The 27,727-nt window shown below is 51.2% G+C and overlaps 1 protein-coding gene across 3 annotated transcripts in view; it reads right to left on the minus strand.

Annotated features, from left to right (window-relative positions):
• LOC140427151 (platelet-derived growth factor receptor beta-like) overlaps positions 1-27,727 on the minus strand; it is a 162,469-nt gene that overhangs the window by 65,293 nt on the left and 69,449 nt on the right. For all 3 annotated transcript variants that reach the window (XM_072512700.1, XM_072512701.1, XM_072512702.1), the window contains 6 exons: positions 25,612-25,875; positions 24,850-24,974; positions 17,468-17,627; positions 12,978-13,167; positions 10,046-10,161; positions 749-872 (listed from right to left, as the gene is read on the minus strand). In XM_072512700.1, the coding sequence (XP_072368801.1) occupies positions 749-872; positions 10,046-10,161; positions 12,978-13,167; positions 17,468-17,627; positions 24,850-24,974; positions 25,612-25,875 (979 nt within the window). The remainder of the gene's footprint in view (positions 1-748; positions 873-10,045; positions 10,162-12,977; positions 13,168-17,467; positions 17,628-24,849; positions 24,975-25,611; positions 25,876-27,727) is intronic.

The raw sequence follows: 27,727 nt of genomic DNA on the forward strand, positions 1-27,727 counted from the left end.
GGGGGGGCGGGGGGATTAGTGTTGTGTTTGTTTGTTTTTTTTGCTATTCTTGATGGTCTGTGAGTACAGAGCCGCTCAGGGAAATATCTATTTTCGCACTATGTTAAAGTTTAACACCTATTGTTCTTTTTCTGTTTTTGTTGTAGAATGTTACAAATATTTCAATAAAAATATTAAAAAAAAAAAAAAATAATAATAAATTCATTCTCAGGCTGTGGACATCGCTGGCAAGATGGTGAATTATTGCCCATTCCCAGTTGCCACCTGCGATGGTGCCACTCAACCTCCACTTGTTCAGCTGATGTTTATGGGGTAAAGGCGTGCTGTTCGGGAGGGGTTTAGGGGGGCAGGTTTAGCTCAGTGGGCTAGACAGCTGGTTTGTGATGCAGAGCGAGGCCAGCAGCGCGGGTTCAGTTCCCGTACCAGGTTATTCATGAAGGCCCCCCGCCTTCTCAACCTTGCCCCTCGCCTGAGGCGCGGTGACCCTCAGGTTAAATCACCACCGTTCAGCTCTCCCCCCCTCAAAGGGGAAAGCAGCCTGAGGTCATCTGGGATTATGGCCACTTTTAAGGGGAGGAAATTCCAGGATTTTGACCCAACGATGATGAAATAACCACTGATTACGGCACAGTCAGGGTGGTATGTTGTTCAGAGGGGAACCTGGGTGTTCCCATTACATCGGCTTGCCTTGTCTTTTTAGGCAGATAGGCAAAGAACAGACATCGTGGGCATTTCTGAGCCCGATTACCTTTTTAAGTCATGGCACATGTGCCAGCTAACTTCAGGCAACGGCGATCCCTCAGTAACACAGGTCACAGTCTGCATACCGCTGGGTTGAAGAAAGTCAGTGAGGTCCAGGATCCTCGCTGGTACTGTGTTAAAGAAAAGACAATTAATGTACCATGGCCATCGGAACCCATTCATTCTCTCTGACTCTCACTGTGTGTTACTCTGGGCTCTTTTATATTCTCTGTACGCAGAGCCCTTCTTTAAGCCTTCTGGGCAGCATGGTAGCACAAGTGGATAGCACTGTGGTTTCACAGGGTCCCAGGTTCAATTCCCCGCTGGGTCACTGTCTGTGCGGAGTCTGCACGTTCTCCCCGTGTCTGTGTGGGTTTCCTCCGGGTGCTCCGGTATCCTCCCACAGTCCGAAGATGTGCAGGTTAGGTGGATTGGCCATGCTAAATTGCCCTTCGTGACCAAAAAAAGGTTAGGTGGGGTTATTGGGTTACGGGGATAGGGTGGAAGTGAGGGCTTAAGTGGGTCGGTGCAGACTCGATGGGCCGAATGGCCTCCTTCTGCACTGGATGTTCTAAGCCAAAAGTGCAGACAAGTGCAGGAGCGACAATGGGTTAAGTCAGCAGGTTCTGTTTAGTTGACAAAGTCATGTCTTTTTAAAAAATAAAGTCTTTGACTATAGAATGGGAAGCCTCAGAGAGGGGAGGAGTCCCACAGTCTGGTGGACAGAATAAAAGAGGGGAGAAGTACTGGTTTGAGGAAATAGACTGACGAACGAGGGAAGCTCCAAACTTTGGAGGTGCGAGGAATGAACTAGTTAAAATTGTAAATGGAGAGCTGGAAGGGGCTGGTTCGGGGAGGGGTGGAACACAGCGTCTCGCTATATGCAGACGACCTGCTCCTCTATGTTTCTGACCCACTAGAAGGGATGGGAGAAATTCTGAGGATTCTGGGGGAATTTGGCTGGTTTTCGGGTTATAAATTGAACATGGGGAAAAGTCAGATGTTCGCGATCCAGGCAAGGGGGCAGGAGAGGCGACTGGGGGAGTTGCTGTTTAGAGTGGTAGGGGGATGTTTTCGGTATCTAGGCATCCAGGTGACACAGGAATGGGAACGGCTACATAAATCAAATTTGACCCAACCGGTGGACTAAATGAAGGAAGACTTCCGAAGGTGGGATGTGCTCCCGCTGTCACTGGCTGGGAGGGTACAGACAGTGAAAATTATGGTCCTCCCGAGATTCCTGTTTGTTTTTCATTGTCTCCCCAAAGACGGCCTTTGCACTATGTTTATATCTGTATGTACACTGTTTCTTCTGTTATTGTTACAAATACCTCAATAAAATGTTTTACAAAAAAAAATTGTAAATGGAATCATCGAATGATTATAGTACAGAAGGTGGGTCAGTGTGTGTGAGTGTGGGGGGGGGGGGGCAGTGTGCATGTATGTGTGCATGGGGAGCAATATGTGTTGAGGGATGGTAGTGTGCGTGTGTGTGGGGGGGCAGTGTGTGTGTGTGTGTGTGTTGAGGGGTAGTAGTGTGTGTGGGGGGGCAGTGTGTGTGTGTGGGGGGTAGTGTGAGTGTGTGTGTGTTGAGGGGTAGGCAGTGTGTGTTTGTGTGTGTGTGTGGGCAGTGTGTGTGTGTGTGTGTCTGTGTGTGTGCGCGCGCGCGTGGGGTGGGCAGTGTGTGTGTGTGTGTCTGTGTGTGTGCGCGCGCGCGTGGGGTGGGCAGTGTGTGTGGGGGGAGCACTGTGTGTGTGTATTTGTGGGGGCAGTATGTATGTGCTGAGGGGTAGCAGTGTGCCTGTGTGGGGGGGCAATGTGTGTATGTGTGTGGGGGGGAGCAGTGTGTGTGTGGATGTGCAGTGTGAGCAGTGTGTGTGTGTGTGGTTGAGCAGTGCGTGTGTGTGTGGATGTGCAGTGTGTGTGTGTGGATGTGCAGTGTGAGCAGTGTGTGTGTGTGTGGTTGAGCAGTGTGTGTGTGTGGTTGAGCAGTGCGTGTGTGTGTGGATGTGCAGTGTGAGCAGTGTGTGTGTGTGTGGTTGAGCAGTGCGTGTGTGTGGTTGAGCAGTGCGTGTGTGTGTGGATGTGCAGTGTGAGCAGTGTGTGTGTGTGTGTGGTTGAGCAGTGCGTGTGTGTGTGGATGTGCAGTGTGTGTGTGTGGATGTGCAGTGTGAGCAGTGTGTGTGTGTGTGGTTGAGCAGTGTGTGTGTGTGTGGTTGAGCAGTGCGTGTGTGTGTGGATGTGCAGTGTGAGCCGTGTGTGTGTGTGGTTGAGCAGTGCGTGTGTGTGTGTGTGGTTGAGCAGTGCGTGTGTGTGTGGATGTGCAGTGTGTGTGTGTGGATGTGCAGTGTGAGCAGTGTGTGTGGTTGAGCAGTGCGTGTGTGTGTGGATGTGCAGTGTGAGCAGTGCGTGTGTGTGTGTGGATGTGCAGTGTGAGCAGTGTGTGTGGACGAGACTGTGCGCCTTATTCCCAGTCTCGCTCACACACCCACACCAACACACACTCATTCACAGTTGGTACGGGTGTGTGAGTGAGCACCCAGGACTGTGAGAAAGGTGGACACACACAACATGCATGCACTCACACACACCCCTCTCACTTGGTCAATTTTTAAATTAATTATTAATTTAAAATTTTTCAAATTAAAGATCTGACATTGCTTTGCAGTTGTTCAGAAATTGTTCCCTTTCTTAACACCTCAGCTTTCTTTATTACTCAGTTTATTGTTGAGCCAAATGTTATCTTTCCAAAATGTTCCCATCAACCCCTTCAGTGAGAAAAAACTCCAATGTGCCCCTCCTCCTCCCATCTGAGCAGAAAGGTTAGATAAGCCTGCTTAGAAGTGTCAATAAAACTAGCCGGTGCTGAAGGGCCAGCGCGAGTTCGCGTATGCGCAGACCGGCCAGCGTATTTCCGCGCATGCGCGGGGGTTCCCTTCTCTGCGCCGGCACCCGGGCAATATGGCGGAGCCCTATAGGGGTCCGGCGCGGAGGAAAGAAGGCCCCCTACGGAACCAGCCCGCCTGCTGCAGATCGGTAGGCCCTGATCACGGGCCAGGCCATCGTGGGGGCACCCCGGGGTCAGATCCCCCCCCCCCAGGACCGCCCCCGCACATTTACCTGCCAGGTCCCGCCGTGCGTGAGGTGAGTAATTCACGCCGGTGGGACTGGGCAAAACTTTATGGCCACTCGGCCCATTGGGGCCCGGAGAATCACCAGGGGGGCCACTGTCAATGGCCCCCGACCAGCATGGCGGGAATCCTGCCGGCACCCGAAAAACGGCGGTGGAGAACATAAGAACATAAGAACTAGGAACAGGAGTAGGCCATCTGGCCCCTCGAGCCTGCTCCGCCATTTAATGAGATCATGACTGATCTTTGTGGACTCAGCTCCACTCTCCGGCCCATACACCATATCCCCGAATCCCTTTATTCTTTAGAAAGGTATCTATCTTTTTCTTAAAAACGTTTAATGAAGGAGCCTCAACTGCTTCACTGGGAAAGGAATTCCAGAGATTCACAACCCTTTGGGTGAAGAAGTTCTTCCTAAACTTGGTCTTAAATCTACTTCCCCTTATTTTGAGGCTATGCCCCCTAGTTCTGCTTTCCCCGACCAGTGGAAACAACCTGCCCGCATCTATCCTATCTATTCCCTTCATAATTTTATATGTTTCAATAAGATCCCCTCGCATCCTTCTAAACTCCAATGAGTACAATCCCAGTCTACTCAACCTCTCGTCATAATCTAATCCCCTCAACTCTGGGATCAACCTAGTGAATCTCCTCTGCACTCCCTCCAGTGCCAATATGTCCTTTCTCAGGTAAGGAGACCAAAACTGAACACAATACTCCAGATGCAGCCTCACCAGCACCCTATACAATTGCAGCATAACCTCCCTAGTCTTGAACTCCATTCCTCTAGCAATGAAAGACAAAACTCGATTAGCCTTCTTAATCACCTGTTGCACCTACACACCAACTTTTTGCGACTCGTGCACCAGCACACCCAGGTCCCTCTGCACAGCAGCATGTATTAACATCTTACCGTTTAAATAATAATCCATGCTGCTGTTATTCCTCCCAAAATGGATAGCCTCACACTTGGCAACATTGAATTCCATCTGTCAGACCTTAGCCCATTCACCTAACCTATCCAAATCCTTCTGCAGACTTCCGGTATCCTCTGCACTTTTTGCTTTACCACTCATCTTAGTGTCGTCTGCAAACTTTGACACATTGCACTTGGTCCCCAACTCCAAATCGTCTATGTAAATTGTGAACAACTGCGGGCCCCACACTGATCCTTGAGGGACCCCACTAGTTGCAGGTTGTCAACCAGAGAAACACCCATTTATCCCCACTCTCTGCTTTCTGTTAATTAACCAATCCTCTACCCATGCTACCACTTTACCCTCAATGCCATGCATCTTTAGTTTATGCAGCAACCTTTTGTGTGGCACCTTGTCAAAGGCTTTCTGGAAATCCAGATATACCACATCCATTGGCTCCCGTTATCTACTGCACTGGTAACGTCCTCAAAAAATTCTACCAAATTAGTCAGACACGACATACCCTTTGTGAACCCATGCTGTGTCTGCGCAGTGGGACCATTTCCCTCCAGGTGCCCCGCTATTTCCTCCTTAATGATAGATTCCAGCGTTTTCCCTACAACCGAAGTTAAGCTTACCGGCCTATAATTACCCGCTTTCTGCCGACCTCCTTTTTTAAACAGTGGTGTCACGTTTGCTACTTTCCAATCCTCTGGGACCACCCCAGAGTCTAGTGAATTTTGATAAATTATCACTAGTGCGTTTACCTAGCCATCTCTTTTAACACTCTGGGATGCATCCCATCAGGGCCAGGAGACTTGTTTACCTTTAGCCCCATTAGCTTGCCCAATACTGCCTCCTTAGTGATTACAATCATCTCAAGGTCCTCACCTATCATATCTTTATTTCCATCAGTCACTGGCATGTTATTTGTGTCTTCCACTGTGAAGACTGACCCAAAAAACCTGTTCAGCTCCTCAGCCATTTCCCCGTCTCCTATTATTAAATCTCCCTTCTCATCTTCCAAAGGACCAATATTTACCTTAGCCACTCTTTTTTGTCTTATATATTTGTAGAAGCTATTACTATCTGCTTTTATGTTCTGAGCCAATTTACTTTCATAGTCTACTTTACTCTTCTTTATAGCTTTTTTAGTAGCTTTCTGTTGACCCCTAAAGACTTCCCAGTCCTCTAGTCTCCCACTAATTTTTGCCACTTTGTATGTTTTTTCCTTCAATTTGATACTCTCCCTCACCTCCTTAGATATCCACGGTCGATTTTTCCCCTTTCTACTGTCTTTCTTTTTTGTCAGTATGAACCTTTCCTGAACACTGTGAAAGATCGCTCGGAAGGTTCTCCACTGTTCCTCAACTGCTTCACCATGAAGTCTTTGCTCCCAATCTACCTTAGCTAGCTCTTCTCTCATCCCATTGTAATCGCCTTTGTTAAGGAAAAAACACTAGTGTTTGATTTTACCTTGTCATCCTCCAACTGTATTTTAAATTCCACCATATTGTGGTCGCTCCTTCCAAGAGGATCCCGAACTATGAGATCATTAATCAATCCTGCCTCATTACACAGGACCAGATCTAGGACTGCTCGTTCCCTTGTAGGTTCCATTACATACTGTTCCAGGAAATCATCCCGGACACATTCTATAATCTCCTCCTCAAGGCTGCCTTTACCAACCTGGTTAAACCAATTGACATGTAGATGAAAATCCCCCATGATAACCGCTGTACCATTTCTACATGCATCCGTTATTTCTTTGCTTATTGCCTGCCCTACCATCCTGTTATTATTTGGTGGCCTATAGACTACTCCTATCAGTGACCTTTTCGCCTTACTATTCCTGATTTCCACCCAAATTGATTCAACCTTGTCCTCCATAGCACCGATATCATCCCTTACTATTGCCCGGATGCCATCCTTAAACAACAAAGCTACACCACCGCCCTTACCGTCCATTCTATCCTTTCGTATAGTTTGATACCCTTGGATATTTAACTCCCAGTCGTGACCATCCTTTAACCATGTTTCAGTAATGGCCACTAGATCATAGTCATTCACGATGATTTGCGCCATCAACTCATTCACCTTATTCCGTATACTACGAGCATTCAGGTAAAGTACACTTATGCTGTTTTTTATGTCTTTGTTATGAATCCTAACACCTTGATCAGTAACTTTTCGCAAATTATTTTTCCTCTTACCCTTTCTCCTAATTTTCCTTGTCTTTGAACCCATATCTCTACATAATAACCTGTCACGTAACCTGCTGCCTTGCTCTCCATTAACCATTATACTGTCCATAGCTTTACCCTTCCCTTCCCCCAACTTGCTAGTTTAAAGTCCTTGTGACCAACCTATTTATCCTATTCGCTAGAACACTGGTCCCAGAATGGTTCAGGTGAAGGTGAAGACTAGCTAAGAATACGGCAGCCAGCGTCGGGGCGGGATTCGCGCCTCCCCCCGGGGATTCTCTGACCCGGCGCAGTGTCGGAGAATCCCGGCCGCTGTCTTTCCAGTTTAACCAATCAAAAGTGTTTTTTTCACTATGTTGGCTACACAGGTGAGCTAATCAGCGTATCAGCAGCCAATGAACTGAGAAGCCAGCCTCCGATTTGACGAATTGGAAATATAGGAAAAGTTGGTAAAACTTTAATTTAAACACAGGTAAGGCTGAGAGCAAAGGTGGCAGATGTCAAGGGCAGGGTAGATCGCATTTACTGGGTGGGAGAGGCTGAAATGGCGGGGGCTGAGGGAGGCAGGGGCTGAAGCTGAGAGCGGCCTCAGTGGCTGACCGTGAGGACCCGAGAGAGACTAGCGCCATGGGACCGAGAGAGGAGGGGCTGGGGCTGAGACAAGCTGGGCCGCAATGTCCGAGAGCGGTCGCCAGGGCCGAGAGAGTCGATTGCCATGGGGGCCGAGAGAATCTAGAGCTCTGAGAGCCTGAGGAAGTCTGGGACCATGGGGGCCGAGGGAGATATGTGTGTGTGTTTGACAGGTGAGTGTGTGTGTGTTTGACAGGTGAGTGTGTGTGTTTGACAGGTGAGTGTGTGTGTTTGACAGGTGAGTGTGTGTGTGTTTGACAGGTGAGTGTGTGTGCGTTTGACAGGTGAGTGTGTGTGTGTGTTTGACAGGTGAGTGTGTGTGTTCGACAGGTGAGTGTGTGTGTTTGACAGATGAGCGTGTGTGTTTGACAGGTGAGTGTGCGTGAGAGAGAGAGGTGAGTGTGTGTGTTAGTGTGCATATGAGGCGAGTGCTTGTGTAAGAGGTGAGTGTGTGCATGTGTGAGGTGAGTGCGTGTGTGAGGTGAGTGCGTGTGTGAGGTGAGTGCGTGTGTGAGGTGAGTGTGTGTGTGAGGTGAGTGCATGCGAGAGGTGAATGCGTGTGTGAGGTGAGTGCGTGTGTGAGGTGAGTGCGTGTGTGAGGTCAGTGCGTGTGTGAGGTGAGTGCATGTGTGAGGTGAGTGCATGTGTGAGGTGAGAGCATGTGTGTAAGTGAGTGCGTGTGTGAGGTGAGTGTCTGCGGTGAGTGTGTGTGTGGAGGTGAGTGGTGTGTGTGAGAGGCGAGTGTGTGTGTGAGAGGTGAGTGTGTGTGAGAGGTGAGTGTGTGTGAGGTGAGTGTGTATGAGAGGCGTGTGTGTGAGAGGCATGTGTGTGAGAGAGGCGAGTGCGTGTGAGATGAGTACGTGTGTGTAAGTGAGTGCGTGTGTGAGGTGAGTGTCTGAGGTGAGTGTGTGTGGAGGTGAAAGGTGTGTGTGAGGTGAGTGTGTGTGGTGAGTGTGTATGGAGGTGAGTGGTGTGTGTGAGAGGCGAGTGTGCGTGTGAGAGGTGAGTGCGTGTGTGCGTGTGAGAGGTGAGTGGGTGTGTGAGAGGCGAGTGTGTGTGTGAGAGGCGAGTGTGGGAGAGGCGAGTGTGTGTGAGAGGTGAGTGTGAGAGATGAGAGTGTGTGAGGCGAGTGTGTGTTAGAAAGAGGCGAGGTGTGTATGTAAGAGGTGAGGTGCGTGTGTGTAAGAGGCGAGGAGTGTGTGTGCAAGAGGTGAGTGTGTGAGGTAGGTGTGTGTGTGTAAGAGGTGAGTGTGTGTGTGTAAGAGGCGAGGAGTGTGTGTGTAAGAGGCGAGGTGTGTATGTAAGAGGTGAGGTGTGTGTGTAAGAGGTGAGGAGTGTGTGTGCAAGAGGTGTGTGAGGTAGGTGTGTGTGTGTGTAAGAGGTGAGTGTGTGTGTGTAAGAGGCGAGGAGTGTGTGTGTAAGAGGTGTGTGTGTGTGTAAGAGGTGAGTGTGTGAGGTAGGTGAGTGTGTAAGAGGTGAGTGTGTGTGTAAGAGGTGAGTGTGTGTAAGAGGTGAGTGTGTGTGTGTGTAAGGTGAGTGTGTGTGTAAGGTGAGGAGTGTGTGTGTAAGAGGCGAGTGTGTGAGGTAGGTGTGTGTGTAAGGTGAGTGTGTGTGAAAGAGGCGAGGAGTGTGTGTGTAAGAGGTGTGTGTGTGTGTATAAGGTGAGTGTGTGTGTGTAAGAGGCGAGGAGTGTGTGTGTAAGAGGTGAGTGTGTGAGGTAGGTGTGTGTGTGTATGTAAGAGGTGAGTGTGTGTAAGAGGCGAGGAGTGTGTTTGTAAGAGGTGAGTGTGTGTGTGTAAGAGGCGAGGAGTGTATGTGAGAGGTGAGTGTGTGAGGTAGGTGTGTGTGTGTGTGTGTATATAAGAGGTGAGTGTGTGTGTAGGAGGTGAGTGTGTGTGTGTAAGAGGTGAGTGTGTGTGTGTAAGAGGTGTGCAACAAGAATCTTTTTTTTTGCTGTTTACTTCTTGAATATAATAAGAATGTTTCTTGGTTCTGTCAGTACATTCAGGAGGTCAAAAGGGTTGGGTGGCTGGAAAGGTTTGGCAAACCCTGGGATTAGGGATTTGTTCCCTGTATGGGTTTTGCTTCAAGCCAATAGGATAATTAGCTGAAGTGGAAGAATTTACAGGGAGTTGGGAAAAGCGCAAGGGAGTGGGATTTATTGGAAAACTCTTTCAAAGGAGCCAGCACGTGTAGGAAGGGCCGACAGGCCTCCTCCTTCTCTGATTGGATGATCTACTCCGTGAATGTTGATTGAAGCATTGCCATTGGCCAAGACACATGGGAGAATTCCCTCTTTTTTTCTCTTCAAAATAATTTAAAATGGTCTTTTATGTTTAAAGAGAGCGGCACAATTCCCGGTCAGTCCGAGATTCTGTTCAGCGATTGACCCTGTGAAAAGGGGAGACAGTAAAATGCTCACCATTTACTCTTAAAGTGAAGGTAAACTCCTTTTTGCTGTCTGCATTCCACACTTGAATACTGTAATTGCCAAAGTCTTCCTCGTTAACACGGATGAGATTGAGTACACACTGATACCTGTTGATAGAGATAATGAGAGCAGTCGGTGGCTGGACTTTCCCAGACAATGAATGGATATTGGAATTCAGGTTAACAGTGATATTTGGTTTATGATTTGGGCTGGATTCTCCGGTCCGCTGGCTGCGTGTTTCCGGTGGGGCACCGCTTGCTGGGGGCGGGATTGTATACTCCCGCTGCCTGTCGATGGAATTTCCCATTGACGCCGCACCACTGGGGCTGCGCTGCTGACGATTAAAGCGAATCGCAACGTCCAGAGAATTCCGTCCAGGGATAGAATTTCACAGAAACGTCACCAGAGCCTCCACACAATGGGGAACATTTAACCATGACTCCCCAGACAGGAAAATCTCTGTCACTCCCCATTCACACACCCCCCGTCACTCCCCATTCACACCCTCCCCACTGTCACTCCCCATTCACACCCTCCCCACTGTCACTCTCCATTCACACCCTCCCCCCGTCACTCCCCATTCACACCTTCCCCCACTGTCACTCCCCATTCACCCCCCCCCCCACTGTCACTCCCCATTCACACCCCCCCCCCGTCACTCCCCATTCACACCCTCCCCACTGTCACTCTCCATTCACACCCCCCCCGTCACTCCCCATTCACACCTTCCTCCACTGTCACTCCCCATTCACCCCCCCCCCACTGTCACTCTCCATTCACACTCCCCCCCACTGTCACTCCCCATTCACCCCCCCCCCACTGTCACTCCCCATTCACACCCTCCCCACTGTCACTCCCCATTCACCCCCCCCCACTGTCACTCTCCATTCACACTCCCCCCCCACTGTCACTCTCCATTCACACTCCCCCCCCCACTGTCACTCCCCATTCACACCCCCCCCGTCACTCCCCAGTCACACCCTCCCCACTGTCACTCCCCATTCACACTCCCCCCCCCCCCACTGTCACTCCCCATTCACACACACCCCCGTCACTCTCCATTCACCCCCCCCCCCCACTGTCACTCTCCATTCACCCCCCCCCACTGTCACTCCCCATTCACACTCCCCCCTCCCACTGTCACTCCCCATTCACACTCCCCCCCCCACTGTCACTCTCCATTCACCCCCCCCACTGTCACTCCCCATTCACACTCCCCCCCCACTGTCACTCTCCATTCACCCCCCCCCCACTGTCACTCTCCATTCACACTCCCCCCCCCACTGTCACTCTCCATTCACCCCCCCACTGTTACTCCCCATTCACACTCCCCCCCACTGTCACTCTCCATTCACCCCCCCCCACTGTCACTCTCCATTCACACCCCCCCACTGTCATTCTCCATTCACACCCCCCACTGTCACTCCCCACTCACACTCCCCCCGCCCCCCCACTGTCACTCCCCATTCACACCCTCCCCCCCCACTGTCACTCTCCACCCCCCCCCACTGTCACTCTACATTCACACTCCCCTCCCCCCCACTGTCACTCTACATTCACACTCCCCTCCCCCCCCACTGTCACTCCCCATTCACACTCCCCCCCCACTGTCACTCTCCATTCACCCCCCCCCCACTGTCACTCTCCATTCACACCCCCCCCACTGTCACTCTCCATTCACAGCCCCCCCCTGTCACTCCCCACTCACACTCACCCCCGCCCCCCCCCCACTGTCACTCCCCATTCACACCCTCCCCCCCACTGTCACTCTCCATTCACCCCCCCCACTGTCACTCTACATTCACACTCCCCTCCCCCCCCACTGTCACTCTACATTCACACTCCCCTCCCCCCCCACTGTCACTCTCCATTCACCCCCCCCCCCCACTATCACTCTCCATTCACCCCCCCCCCCCACTGTCGCTCTCCATTCACACTCCCCCCCCCCCCCCCCACTGTCACTCTCCTTTCACACCTTTTTTTCAAAAGAATCATTTGCAGGCTGTGGCTGTCGCTGGTTAGGCCAGCATTTATTGCCCATCCCTAGTTGCCCTTCAGAAGGTGATGGTGAGTTTCCTTCTTGAACCGCTACAGTCCATGCGGTGTAGGTACACCCAAGGTGCTGTTAGGGAGGGTGATCCAGGATTTTGCCCCATTGACAGTGAAGGAGCGGCGATATATTTCCAAGTCTGAATGGTGAGTGACTTGGAGTGGAACCTCCAGGTGGTGGGTTTTCCAGGTATCTGCTGCTCTTGTCCTTCACGATATAGTGGTCATGGGTTTGGAAGGTGCTGTCTGAGGAACCTTGGTGACTGTTCGTCGGTGGTGGAGGGTTTGATGTTTGTGGAAGGGCGAGCAATCAAGCTGGCTGTTTTGTCCTGGATGGTGTTGAGCTTCTTGCCCACTATCACTCTCTGTTGACTTCAATGGAGACTAAAATTGTGTGTGTGCAACACCGTTTTTCGATTGAATCCTCAGGCCCTGACCCTTGGCAGTACCACCAGGCACACTGGCAGTACCTTGTCCATCTGGCAGTGCCACCGGTCACCTTGGCAGTGCCAAGGTGCCTGTGCGTCAGAGGAGAGCCAGGATGCCACCCTGCCCTGTCCCCGATCACCCAGGGGTCTCCAATAACCTGGGAAAGCCCCCACATGCCAGTATGTCTGGTCCACGTTTGAGTGGACCAGTGCTAAACAGTGCCCGGACCTCGCTGGAGAGGCCGTTAGTTCCCGGGCAATAATTGAAAGAGCCCAGCGAGGGCGAGATCCAGATTGCTACGTCTCCTGCGGCACGGTTGAATCTTGCACGACCTCTCGAGCGTCTCGAGAGGCTTGGTGGCGGGATAAGGTCAGTAAATCGCCCCCCCTTGTATTCATGGCCTCGAGAACGGTGTTGACTGAATGGAAACAATACAAACACTTACCTGTTTTCTCCCAGGGTTTTGTTGCTAAATGTCACTTGATTGGACCTTTCGTTAAATGGTACGTTGTCCTTCAGCCAGGTGACAGTCGGGGCTGGATATGCTGTTATATTCACCACAAACATTTTCACCTCTGATAGCTCTGCGTATTCGGTGTCACTCAAATCTGTGTTGAGATGAACAAGTCCATTCGCTGTGAAGACATCACAGAGAGTTACATCACAGCAAAAGGCCATTCAGTCCATTTGCTCTGCCCGCTCGTTAAAAAAGCTTGGCAATTATGTCACAACCTCCCCCCCCATTAACCCCCCTGTAGCCCCGCAAAATTTGTCTGTTCAAATATTCACCCAATTTTCTTTTGAAAGTTACAACCGAGTCTGCTTCTATCGCCCTATCAGGCACGTCCATGGTAGCACAGTGGTTGGCACAGTTGCTTCACAGCTCCAGGGTCCCAGGTTCGATTCCCGGCTTGGGCCACTGTCTGTGCGGAGTCTGCACGTCCTCCCCGTGTCTGCTCCGGTTTCCTCCGGGCGCTCCGGTTTCCTCCCACAGTCCAAAGATGTGCAGGTTGGGTGGGTTGGCCATGCTAAATTGCCCTTGGTGTCCAAAAAAGGTGAGGTGGGTTTACGGGGATAAGGTGGAGGTGTAGGGATAGGGTGGAGGTGTGGGCTTAGGTAGGGTGCTCTTTCCAAGGGCTGGTGCAGACTCGATGGGCCGAATGGCCTCCTTCTGCACTGTAAATTCTATGATTCTATGATCACAACAATTTACTGATTGAAAAAAAAATATTTCCCTCTTCCTCCTTCCGGTTCTTTTGTCCATTATCTTAACTTTGTGTCCTCTGTTTGCCAACCCTCTTGTCTGGAAACAGTATCTCCGTATCTGCTCCAGCAAAACTCCCAATGATGTTGACCATCTCGATTAAATCCCCTCTTAACATTCCCTGCTTCGAGAAGAACGGCCTCAGCTTCTCCAATCCCTCCACAAAACTGTAGTCAATGCGGCTTTAATGCAGCTTTGACCTGGTTTAGTAATGGGACCCGTCTGAAGGGCATTGGGGTCACAGTTCACTGGCATCCAACATAAAGAGGCACAAGGTCATTCTGGGAGGAGAGAAACGTCACTTGATCCCGTTCGTCTATCCAATCTCGAAATTTGGAAATTTGGCATGTCAGCTACGAGCCTCACCAACTTCTACAGATGCATCATAGAAAGCATTCTTTCTGGTTGTATCACAGCTTGGTATGGAGTCTGCTCTGCCCAAGACCGCAGGAAACTACAAAAGGTCATGAATGTAGCCCAGTCCATCACGCAAACCAGCTTCCCATCCATTGACTCTATCTACAATTCCCGTTGCCTCAGAAAGGCAGCCAGCATAATTAAGGACCCCACGCACCCCGGACATACTCTCTTCCACCTCCTTCTGTCAGGAAAAAGATACCAAAGTGTGAGGTCACGTACCAACCGACTCAAGAACAGCTTCTTCCTCACTGCCATCAGACTTTTGAATGGACCTACCTCGTATTAAGTTGATCTCTTCTCTACACCTTGCTATAACTGTAACATTACATTCTGCAGTCTCTCCTTCCTTCCTTATGTACAGTATGCATTGTTTGTACAGCATGCAAGAAACAATAGTTTTCACTGTATCTAATACATGTGACAATAATAAATCAAATCAAATCAAAGAATGATCTCGACTGGACTAAACTGTCTTCTCATCCTATCCACAAATTCCTGCAGAATAAATGTGAATGGTCTCTTGACCCCCACCCATTTGCTGAGCTTCCCTGGTTACTCGAACCATGACTAGCTCCTCCCCGCTAAAGCCACCAGACATTCAGTTACGTTCTGACGATTTCCGAATTATTTTGTCAGCGTCTGAATGAAACGCCAGGTGCATGACAGAAGGTAAGGTTTTGGTTATTTAAACAAAGTTTCATTGGACACTTCATCACAGGCCTGGTCCAAACATGTACAAAAGAGCTGAGCTCCAGAGGTGAGGTGAGAGTGACTGCCCTCGACATCAAGGCAGCGTTTGACCGAGTGTGGCATCAAGGGGCCCAAGCTAAATTGCAGTCAATGGGAACCAGGGGGGTACTTTGGGGTCATATCTGGCACAAAAGGTGGTTGTAATGGTTGGCGGTCAATCAACTCAGCCCCGGGATATCTCAGCAGGAGTTCCTCAGGGTAGTGTCCGAGGCCCAAATTCTTCAGCTGCTCCATCAATGACTTCCCTTCCATCAAAAGGTCAGAAGTGGGGATGCTCGCGGATGTCTGCACAATGTTCAGCACCATTCGCAACTCCTCAGATACTGAAGCAGTCCATGTCCAAATGCAGCAAGACCTGGACAATATCCAGGCTTGGGGCTGACAAGTGGCAAGTTACATTCACACCACACAAGTGCCAGACAATGACCATCTCCTGCAAGGGAGATACTAGCCATCTGCCCATGACATTCAAAGGCTGAATCCCCCACTATCAACATACACGGTGTTACCCCTGGGCTTCTGTGGATAGAAACTGGACCAACCATATAAATACTGTGACTATAGAAGCAGGTCAAAGGCTGAGACTTCTGTGGTGAGTAACTCACGATCTACAAGGCACAAGTCTGGAGTGTGATGGAATACTCCCCACTTGCAGCTCCAACAACACTCAAGAAGCTCAACACCATCCAGGACAAAGCAGGCCATTTGATTGGCACCCCTTCCACAATCATTCACTCCCTTCACCACCGACGCACAGTGGCAGCCGTGTGTACCATCTACAAGATGCACTGCAGGAACTCACCAAGGTTCCTTAGACAGCACCTTCCAAACCCACGACCACTACCATCTGGAAGGTCAAGAGCAGCAGATACCTGGGAACCCCACCAGATGGAGGTTCCCCTCCAAGTCACTCACCACCGTGACTTGGAAATAACAGCACTGTGGACGTTGCCGTCGAAGAAGGTGGGTCGTTACCACCTTCTCAAGAGCAATTAGGGAAGGGCAACAATTGCTGACCGAGCCAGTATTGCTCACATCCCATGAATGAATAAAAAAACAATTACCGACTGGTGGAAACACCAAATCACAGTGTTACAGCAAGCAGGAAGATGCAGGCCCCCCCAGTGTTAATTGTATCAATTAAAGGTAAGTATATACTGCTGGAGGGCATTGATTGGATAGTTACTTGAGCACATATAAAGAGATACCGACTGACATATGGGGCTGGATTTTCCGTTATTGGGACTATGTCCCCACTCCGGCGTCAGAACTGTGGATATTCACTGCAGCAAAGGGCCACATATTCCCAGCCATGCAGGGGGCTAGCAGGGACCCGGCGTAAACCTAGCAGCATTTGCTGCAGATACGGGCCCCCGCACTTCCGGGTCAGGGGCCGCGCATGCGCACGGTGGCGGCGGCCTCCAGCGGCCGCGCCATGCTCCATGTCGGACTCAGACCGCGGAGCTGGACACTAAAAATAGACCCCCCCCTCCGGTCGGCCGCGCGTCCGACCCTGACCACCCGCACAAACATTGCGCGCCGCGTATAAGGCCTCCGCTGCCCTCCGATCGTCCCGCCCCAGACTAGGATGGCCGCGGACTGCGTTCGCAGCTGCCACCCGAGTACCCAGACCGGCTGGACCATATTAGATCCACGCCGTCAGGACTTCGGCCGGTCAAGGGCGAAGAATGGCAGAGCGGGCCTCCAGCAATGGCCCCAGGTAGGTGCTAGGTGGCGCGGCGTATTCTCCGAGTACGCTGCTTTTTGGGGCCTGCAGAATCAGCGAACCATGCGGGGAAATGGATTCTCCACCCCTGCGCTTGCCGCAATATTGGCGTCGGGGTGCAGAGAATCCAGCCCATGGCGTGAGTCAAGATAGGAGGTGTACACCTGCAATGGTTCACTCTGTGAATAAATCCACCCCAAGTAAAAATTACCTTTGGTTTCTTCCTTCACCAACTGGCCATCAGGAGAGCTGGTGGGGGTTCCGTGCAGCTTCAATCAGCTGATACGTTTGATGTAAGACCAAGTCAGCCTGTACCACAATGTCTTGGTTCAGTCGGACAGAATCACTGGTGCACCTCGCACAATGGGCAATTGAATTAGCACCAGCGCATCAATGAAATGATGTTCCCTCTGAAGAGGGAGGAAGATGAACAGATACAGCGAGACAGACAAAGAGAAAGGAGAAAGGAAAAGTAAGACAGAAAGGAAAGGCAAACTTACATTTCTCTCGCACCTCTCACAGCCTGAGGTCATCCCAAAACTCGATACAGACAATGAAATACTCTGGAAGTGTAGTCATTGCTGTAATATCGGAAATGTTGCATCCGTTTACCAATACCAAGTACCCCTTGAGCCCGGCTGTACTCAACAAGTGTCAATGTCGCTCAAACCCACTTTCTGATATCCAGAGGTTCCCACCCACATCATCTCTGGATCTGCACACTTGAAAGGACACGAGTGAGGTTGGCCACAATCATTGATGAAAAGTTACTTACCGAGAACGGTAATTTGCAGAGATTGTTCTTCAAATTGATTCTCTGGATAGAACCCAGTCACGCTGCAGTTGTACCATCCGGAATCTTTCAGTGTGGCACTTTCCAAGCACAGTGTAGAGTTTACCTCATTATCCCGGTCCGACACAGTTACCTGGCCCCCCTGAACAGAAAGGATATAAGTTTTTATTTTTATTATTGAGAACTTCTACCAGGCAACAAGATTTACAGGAGAGAAAATCCAGTGGGGCTGTTTCCTGTTAAAAACAAATTGTGCGGCTCCACTACTGAGGCAGTGCTGCACTGTCAGAGGGTCAGTACTGAGGGAGTGCGGCACTGTCAGAGGGGCAGTACTGAGGGAGTGCTGCACTGTCAGAGGGTCAGTACTGAGGGAGTGCCGCACTGTCAGAGGGTCAGTACTGAGGGAGTGCTGCACTGTCAGAGGGTGAGTACTGAGGGAGTGCTGCACTGTCAGAGGGTCAGTACTGAGGGAGTGCTGCACTGTCAGAGGGTCAGTACTGAGGGAGTGCTACACTGTCAGAGGGTCAGTACTGAGGGAGTGCGGCACTGTCAGAGGGTCAGTACTGAGGAGGTGCCGCACTGTCAGAGGGTCAGTACTGAGGGAGAGCTGCACTGTCAGAGGGTCAGTACTGAGGGAGTGCGGCACTGTCGGAGGGTCAGTACTGAGGGAGTGCTGCACTGTCAGAGGGTCAGTACTGAGGGAGTGCAGCACTGTCAGAGGATCAGTACTGAGGGAGTGCTGCACTGTCAGAGGATCAGTACTGAGGGAGTGCTGCACTGTCACTGAGTCAGTACTGAGGGAGTGCCGCACTGTGAGTTTTCCCAAGGTAGATATATCTGCCTTTGGGCTATACTCTGTATCTAACCCCGTGCTGTACCTGTCCTGGGAGTGTTTGATGGGGACAGTGTGGAGGGAACTTTACTCTGTATCTAACCCCACACTGTACCTGTCTGGGAGTGTTTGATGGGGACAGTGTAGAGGGAGCTTTACTCTGTATCTAACCCCGTGCTGTACCTGTCCTGGGAGTGTTTGATTGGGACAGTGTAGATGGAGCTTTACTCTGTATCTAACCCCATGCTGCATGTGTCCTGGGAGTGTTTGATGGGGACGTGGCGAGGGAGCTTTATGCTGTATCTAACCCCACACTGTTCCTGTCCTGGGAGTGTTGGATGGGGACAGTGTAGAGGGTGCTTTACTCTGTATCTAACCCCATGCTGTACCTGTCCTGGGAGTGTTTGATTGGGACAGTGTAGATGGAGCTTTACTCTGTATCTAACCCCATGCTGCATGTGTCCTGGGAGTGTTTGATGGGGACGTGGCGAGGGAGCTTTATGCTGTATCTAACCCCACACTGTTCCTGTCCTGGGAGTGTTGGATGGGGACAGTGTGGAGGGAGCTTTACTCAGTATCTAACCCCGTGCTGCATGTGTCCTGGGAGTGTTTGATGGGGACGTGGCGAGGGAGCTTTATGCTGTATCTAACCCCATGCTGTACCTGTCCTGGGAGTGTTTGATTGGGACAGTGTAGATGGAGCTTTACTCTGTATCTAACCCCATGCTGCATGTGTCCTGGGAGTGTTTGATGGGGACGTGGCGAGGGAGCTTTATGCTGTATCTAACCCCACACTGTTCCTGTCCTGGGAGTGTTGGATGGGGACAGTGTGGAGGGAGCTTTACTCAGTATCTAACCCCGTGCTGTACCTGTCCTGGGAGTGTTTGATGGGGACAGTGTAGAGGGTGCTTTACTCTGTGTCTAACCCCGTGCTGTACCTGTCCTGGGAGTGTTTGATGGGGACAGTGTAGAGGGAGCTTTACTCTGTATCTAACCCTGTGCTGTACCTGTCCTGGAAGTGTTTGATTGGGGACAGTGTAGAGGGAGCTTTACTCTGTATCTAACCCTGTGCTGTACCTGTCCTGGAAGTGTTTGATTGGGGCTGCTCACTGTCGTGTTGGGTGCTCTGCTACACAGACGAACCAACACAGTTGCGGAAGGTACAACTCAGTTTTATTACTAACAATTATTAACATTTGTAAACTGGTTGCTGTTGTTCGTTCATTACCCTCTAACCTGTGGACCCAGCCCTAACACTATCTTGGAGAGGCACTCAGCACATGGTGAATGTCTGAGTGGCTTGCTGTGTGCTCTGTGCCCTGAGTTGTCTTCTGCTGGAATGAATCGGAAGTGTCGTCTTCCCCGTTTTATCGTGTGTCTGCTCTTGCTTGTGATTGGCTGTGATGTTGCGTGTGTATTGATTGGTCCGTTGATCTGTCCATCAGTGTGTATGTGTGTTTGCACCATGATGTTTATTTGAATATCATGACATCCCCCCTTTTTTTTACAAGAATATGTGCCTATGTGGTCATAAATATGGATGTGTACGGAGTGCAGCTGAATGTGTGTGTGTGTGCAATATCTACAACATGTACATGAGGCTAAACTATATATATAAGATGTCAGGTGCAACATAGCAACGAGGTTGTACCATCAAAAAAACAAGTGTAAACATCAAGCATCAAAACAAACTCCTGTAACGACAAAAGAGAAACTTATTAACATAGTGGCATAAAACTTTTAGTGAGTCCAATGTTCAAACAGGCTCATAAGTCCCGCCTAGTAGGTGGGCGATGAATTCAGGTTGACCGCCTCAAGGGTGGGTCAGAAACCACCGGTTGAGGAATGGGCCTGGCCACAGGTGACAGAGGAATAGGCATGGTGGCAGGAAGCTCCACGAATTCGACATCAGGAACAACAGGAGGGCGTGGCACCGGCGTATGATCATGTAGCGAGCGCAGAAGCAGGCGAAGAGCCCGGCGATTGCGCCGGCGAATGGAGCCATCAGGCATGCGAGCCAGGAACGAACGGGGAGCCACGCGTCGGAGAACTCCGGCAGTTGTCGACCAGCCACCCTCTGGTAGGTGGATGCGGACCTTGTCCACAGGCGCCAAGGCAGGAAGATCAGTTGCCCGAGTGTCGTGTGCCACCTTCTGCTGAGCACGCTGCTGTTGCATCCTTTGCAGTACTGGAATGTGGTCGAGTGTCGGGACAAGAATGGATGGCACAGTGGTCCTGAGGGCGCGACCGATCAACAGCTGGGTTGGTGAGAGGCCAGTGGCTAGTGGGGCCGAGCGATAGGCCAGCAGGGCTAAGTAGAAATCCGATCCGGCAACAGCAGCCTTGCAGAGGAGCCGCTTGACGATATGAACGCCCTTTTCCGCCTTGCCATTTGACTGGGGTTGCAGAGGGCTGGACATCACGTGTGTCAAGCCATACGAAGCAGCAAAAGAAGACCATTCTTGGCTTGCAAAACAGGGCCCATTGTCCGACATGACAGTAATCGGAATGCCATGTCGAGCGAAGGTGTCTTTGCATGCCCTTATGCCAGTGGACGATGTTAAATCGTGCAGGCGTATGATCTCTGGATAATTTGAAAAGTAATCTATGATGATTACGTAGTCCCTGCCAAGCGCATGAAAGAGGTCCACACCCACCTTCACTCAGGGGGACGTCACCAACTCATGGGGCTGAAGCGTCTCGGGGGGTTGCGCCGGCTGAAACCTTTGGCAGGTGGGGCAGTTGAGCACCATGTTGGCAATGTCATCGCTGATGCCCGGCCAGTATACAGCTTCTCGGGCCCTCCGTCTGTACTTCTCAACCCCGAGGTGGCCTTCGTGCAGTTGGTCGAGGACCAGCTTGTGCATGCTGTGTGGAATCACAATCCGGTCCAGCTTTAGGAGGACACCGTCAATGACGGCCAAGTCGTCCTGGACATTGTAGAATTGTGGGCACTGTCCTTTGAGCCACCCTCCCGTCATGTGGCGCATCACACGTTGTAGAAGGGGGTCAGCCGCAGTCTCCCGGCGAATACGGGCCAGACTTGAATCGTCAGCTGGCAGATTGGCCAATGTGAAGGCAACATGCGCTTCAACCTGACAGACGAACCCCTCCGAATCGGGCGGTGTGCTTACTGCTCTGGATCGGGCATCCGCAATGATGAGGTCCTTACCCAGGGTGTAGACCAGTTGGAAGTCGTTCCTCCGGAGCATGAGTAGGATGCGCTGGAGGCGAGGGGTCATCTCGTTCAGGTCTTTATGTATGATGCTGACCTGGGGACGATGGTCAGTTTCCACGGTAAACTGGGGGAAACCATACATGTAATCGTGGAACTTATCTATTCCGGTCAACAAACCCAGGCACTCCTTCTCGATCTGCGCATAGCGCTGTTCTGTGGGGGTCATGGCCCGCGAGGCATAGGCGACTGGGGCCCATGATGCAGTGTCGTCCCGTTGCAGGAGTACCGCCCCAATGCCAGACTGGCTGGCATCAGTCGAGATCTTCGTATCCCGAGAGGTGTCGAAGAACGCCAATACCGAGGCTGTGGTGAGCTTAATTTTGAGCTCCTCCCATTCCTTCTGGTGTGCGGGCAGCCACTGGAACTCCGTGGACTTCTTAACTAGGTGGCGAAGAGCCGTCGTGTGGGAGGCAAGGTTGGGAATGAAGTTCCCCAGGAAGTTGACCATGCCTAGGAAGCGTAGCACTGCTTTCTTGTCTGCCGGCTGCGGCATGGCTGTAATGGCGCTCACTTTGTCTGCATCCGGACGCACTCCCGACCGGGATAGAGGGTCCCCCAGAAACTTTAGCTCAGTTTGGCCAAAGGAGCACTTTGCTCGGTTGAGGCGCAGGCCGTGTTCCCGTATCTGCGCGAAGACACGCTGGAGACGACTGATGTGCTCCTGTGGTGTGGTGGACAAGATGATGACGTCGTCAACATAGACGCGCACCCCTTCGATGCCCTCCATCATCTGTTCCATGATTCTGTGGAATACCTCGGATGCCGGGATGATGCCAAACGGCATTCTGTTATAGCAGAACCTGCCGAAAGGAGTGTTGAAGGTGCACAGCTTCCTGCTGGACTGATCCAGTTGGATCTGCCAAAAACCCTTCAAGGCATCAAGCTTTGTGAAAATTTTAGCCCGGGCCATTTCGCTCGTGATCTCCTCCCGTTTGGGTAAGAGCTGGTGTTCCCTCATAATGTTGTTGTTCAGGTCTTTCGGGTCGATGCAGATCTGGAGTTCGCCAGAGGGCTTTTTAACGCACACCATGGAGCTGACCCATGGTGTGGGCTCCGTGACCCGGGATAGCACCCCTTGGTCCTGGAGATCCTGCAGCTGCTGCTTGAGGCGGTCTTTGAGTGGTGCAGGGACTCTACGAGGTGCGTGAATGACCGGGATGGCGTCCGGTTTGAGCCGTATTCTGTAGGTATAGGGCAGTGTGCCCATACCCTCGAAAACCTCCTGGTTGTGGGCGGGGAGCGAGTGGAGCTGTGCCCTAAATTCAGCATCCGGGAAGTCTGACGTGTCTTCTGGAGACAGAGCGTGTACCCGCTGAACGAGGTGGAGAACCTTGCACGCCTGTGGGCCTAGCAGGGAGTCCTTCGATGAACCAACAATCTCGAAGGACAGTGTGGCCTGATACACATTGTGCGTCAACTGGAGCTGGCAGGATCCCATGGCCGGGATAACGTTTCCGTTATAGTCGACCATCTTACAACGGGATGGCCGAATCGGTGGTCTGACCTTCAAGGCGTAGAAGGTTGACCATGCTATCAGGTTGGCGGAGGCACCAGTGTCCAGACGGAATGTGATTGGTGATTGGTTGACCGTTAGGGTGGCACACCATTCATCACCCGGATTGACACTGTTCACTGGCATCGGCTGGTGGGTCCTGCTTGGAGACATCCGTTCCTGTCGATGACCGCGACGTGGAAGGCTTCCCGGTCGTCTGTATCGCCGGTCTGTATATCGTCCGGGTATGATTCGGAGTATGGAGGCTGAATGGTCCGCACGTCCCTGCGAGGCTGTCGGAATTGGGGAGCGTTGGTAGGTTGAGCTGCTCGGCAGCAGGCAGCGTAGTGGCCCATCTTGCCACAGCGGAGGCATTGTCGGTTCTTTGCTGGACATTGCCGCTTTAAATGTGCGGATCCACAGTTGCCGCACGTCGTGACGTCATGGCGTTCGTTGCACCATCGCGCATGCGCAGTTCGGTCCTGCATAGAGCACGCCTGCGCGTCACGTCCCTCTGCGTCGACGTCTCTTTTGCCGTGTACAAGCGCGGGAGGCCACGAAAAGCGCGTGAAATGGCCGCCCTCGTCCGGGCCGCGGGCTGGGAGGAACTCGATGGACTGGACCCGCTCGGCCTCAAAGGACCCCTGCCCTGCCGATTCGGCCAAGTAGGACCCCTGCCCTGCCGATTCGGCCGCTTGGAATTGGGAGTAGCGGCTGGTCGCGTTTTCATGGAGGACGCAGGCTTCGATGGCGGTGGCTAGGGTGAGACTTTTTATCTTGAGGAGCTGCTGGCGTAGGGTGCCCGAGGTGACCCCCAAAACTATCTGGTCCCGAATCATGGAATCGGAAGTGTCCTCGTAACCGCAGGACTGCGCGAGGATACGGAGGTGTGTCAGGAAAGATTGAAAAGGCTCATCCTTACCCTGCAGGCGCTGCTGGAAGAGATACCTCTCTCAACTCTCGTTTACCTCGACGCTGAAGTGTTCCTCGAGTTTGAGAAGGACCGTCTTGTACTTCGTCTTGTCCTCACCTTCCGCGAACACCAGTTGTAGATGTGGATGGCGTGTTGCCCTGCCGTAGAGAGGAGGAGGGCGATTTTCCTGGTGTCCGAAGCATTCTCCCTTTCTGTGGCTTCTAGGAAGAACTGGAAGCGCTGTTTGAACAACTTCCAGTTAACGCCGAGGTTTCCAGCGATTTGGAGCGGCTGCGGCGGGCTGATGGTGTCCATGGCGCAGGATGGCGGATTCCTGAGGATGCGTAGGTAGGTCTCACAGGTGCTGGGTTCCAATCCTGGTACTATGTCGTGTTGGGTGCTCTGCTACACAGACGAACCAACACGGTTGCGGAAGGAACAACTCAGTTTTATTACTAACAATTATTAACATTTGTAAACTGGTTGCTGTGGATTGTTCATTACCCTCTAACCTGTGGACCCAGCCCTAACACTGTCTTGGGGAGGCACTCAGCACATGGTGAATGTCTGAGTGGCTTGCTGTGTGCTCTGTGCCCTGAGCTGTCTCCTGCTGGAATGAATCGGAAGTGTCGTGTTCCCCATTTTATAGTGTGTCTGCTCTTGCTTGTGATTGGCTGTGATGTTGTGTGTGTATTGATTGGTCCGTCGATCTGTCCATCAGTGTGTATGTGTGTTTGCACCATGATGTTTACCTGAATATCATGACACACACATCCCGGATGCAACCAATCCGTGCCATTAGGCCAGAAAAATGCAACAATTTTTCTGAAGACTTTTAAACTATTATGGTACTGTTTATATCCCTGGCCAAAGTCAGTTAAACGCTCACATCCATCCTCGGGTAGCTCCACTTGAAGTCCATCAATTCATTGTTTGCACTACAGGTGACACTGATAGGCTCTCCCAGTTTGACCATGGTTCTTGATGCGTGAAGTTTAACATTGAGTTCACCACCTGCCACAAAGGGGAAATTATAATGACCTTGAGATCTTCAACTACAGGAGCTTCACTGGAGTGTTATCAGGCAAGCTTTGACAGTGGGCCACACAAAGTAATATTAGGACAGATGATCAACAGCTTGGCCAGTGAGATAGTCTTTATGAATGTCTTAAAGCAGGGGAGAGAGAGATAGAGAGGTTCGGGGAGGAAATTCCTGAGCTCAGGGTTTAGGCAGCTGTAGGCACGATGGCGAATAACAGTGTGAGTAAAACTGGAGGTGAGCAAGAGGTTAGAATTGGAGGGACTCGGAGATCTCAGAAGGTGATAGGACTGGAGTAGAGATAGGGAGGGGTGAGTCCATGGAGGGTTTTGGGAAGGATGTGAATTTTAAACTGGGAGGCATTGCTCGACTGAAGCCAGTGTAGATCAGCAGACATAGGGGGGTGATAGGTGAATGGGGCTTGGCGTGAGAGAGGACACAGACAGCAGGGGTTGGGATCAGTTCATGTTCACAGAGGGTTGAAGGTGGAAGGACCGGCAGGAATAGTCGAGTTTGGAGGTTACAAGACCACGGATGAGGTTTCAGAGTCGGGTGGGCTGAGGCAGAGATGGGCGATATTACAGAAGCAATCTTTGACAAGGGAGAGAATACCTCCAAGCGTTTCCACAAAGTACTGGTCAGATATTGCCTCCACTCCATGTAATGTGGCTTGACACAAATAGGTCCCATCCCTGAACCTGCCGATAAAGCCTTGTTTATTGTTGTATGGTATGTCCAAGATGGTGCCGGTCTCCTCGTGTAGCAATGTGACTTGGAGGTCAGGATTGGTCACCAGGCATGGGATGGTGGAAGTATTTTCCATCATGAGAATAACCATATCGTCCAAGTTTTGTGGCCGGAACCATTCTTTGGGATCTGGAAAAGAAACATGATTTCTCCCATTTAGCTTTCCTTCCCGGGCTCAGCAAATGATCTCAAAGATTGTACACAAGTTTTCAGGTTAGTGGCACTGTTTGATCTGAAGCGCAGTCGTTCAGAGTTTTAAACCTGGACATCCATCCCCTTCAAACAGCTGGTGCCCAATTTGTTCGCTGTTGTACCAGTTATATGGGGTTTAGAATTGGGATAAGGAGCACAGAAAAGTCAACCAGCCCTGGGCTTCTATTCCTAATCCCCATCCCGTGATCTCTTCCAGAGGTATAGCGTGGATAGCCATTAGAATTTAGGAAGTGGAGTAGGCCATTCAGTCCCACTAGCCAATGTTCGCGGGCATCTTTAACCTGTCCCTACTCTGCTCCGAGGTCCCCACCTCCTTCAAGAAGACGGCCATCATACCGGTGCCAAAGAAGAATCAGGCAACGTGCCTCAATGACTACCGTCTGGTGGCCCTGACTTCAGTGGCAATGAAGTGCTTCGAGAGGTTGGTCATGAAACGCATCAACTCCATTCTCCCAGAACACCTTGATCCACTGCAATTCGCATACTGCTGCAACTGGTCCACATCGGACGCCATCTCCCTGGCCCTACACTCATCCCTAGAGCATCTCAACAACAAGGACTCCTACATCAGGATCCTATTTATTGACTACAGCTCTGCCTTCAACACTATAATCCCAGCCAAACTCATCTCAAAGCTCCAAAACCTAGTACTTGGCTCCTCACTCTGCAACTGGATCCTTGACTTTCTGACCCACAGACCACAATCAGTAAGAATAAACAACACCTCCTCCACAATAGTCCTCAATACCGAGGCCCCGCAAGGCTGCGTACTTAGTCCCCTACTCTACTCCTTGTACACACCCGACTGCGTGGCAAAATGTGGTTAGAACGTCATCTACAAGTTTGCTGACGATATGACCATAGTGGGCCAGATCTCGATAAACGATGAGTCAGAATACAGGAGGGATATAGAGAACCTCGTGGAGTGGTGCAGTGACAATAATCTCTCCCTCAATGCCAGCAAAACTAAAGAGCTGGTCATTGACTTCAGGAAGCAAAGTACTGTACACACCCCTGTCAGCATCAACGGGGCCGAGGTGGAGATGGTTAGCAGTTTCAAATTCCTAGGGGTGCACATCTCCAAAGATCTGTCCTGGTCCACCCACGTCGCGCTACCACCAAGAAAGCACAACAGCGCCTATACTTCCTCTGGAAACTAAGGAAATTCGGCATGTCCACATTAACCCTTACCAACTTTTACAGATGCACCATAGAAAGCATCCTATCTGGCTGCATCACAGCCTGGTATGGCAACTGCTCAGCCCAAGACCGCAAGAAACTACAGAGAGTCGTGAACACCGCCCAGTCCATCACACGAACCTGCCGCCCATCCATTGACTCCACCCACATCTCCCACTGCCTGAGGAAAGCGGGCAGCATAATCAAAGACCCCTCCCACCCGGCTTACTCAATCTTCCCTTCTTTCATCGGACAGGAGATATAAAAGTCTGAGAACACGCACGAACAGACTCAAAAACTGCTTCTTCCCCACTGTTACCAGACTCCTAAACGGCCCTCTTATGGACTGACCTCATTAACGCTACACCCCTGTATGCTTCACCCGATGCTGGTGCTATATAGTTACATTGTGTACCTTAGAACATAGAACATACAGTGCAGTAGGAGGCCATTCGGCCCATCGAGTCTGCACCGATCCACTTAAGCCCTCACTTCCACCCTATCCCCGTAACCCAATAACCCCACTCACCTTTTTGGTCACTAAGGGCAATTTAGCATGGCCAATCCACCTAACCTGCACGTCTTTGGA

The sequence above is a fragment of the Scyliorhinus torazame genome, chromosome 7 (assembly GCF_047496885.1).
Source record: "Scyliorhinus torazame isolate Kashiwa2021f chromosome 7, sScyTor2.1, whole genome shotgun sequence".
NCBI lineage: Eukaryota > Metazoa > Chordata > Chondrichthyes > Carcharhiniformes > Scyliorhinidae > Scyliorhinus > Scyliorhinus torazame.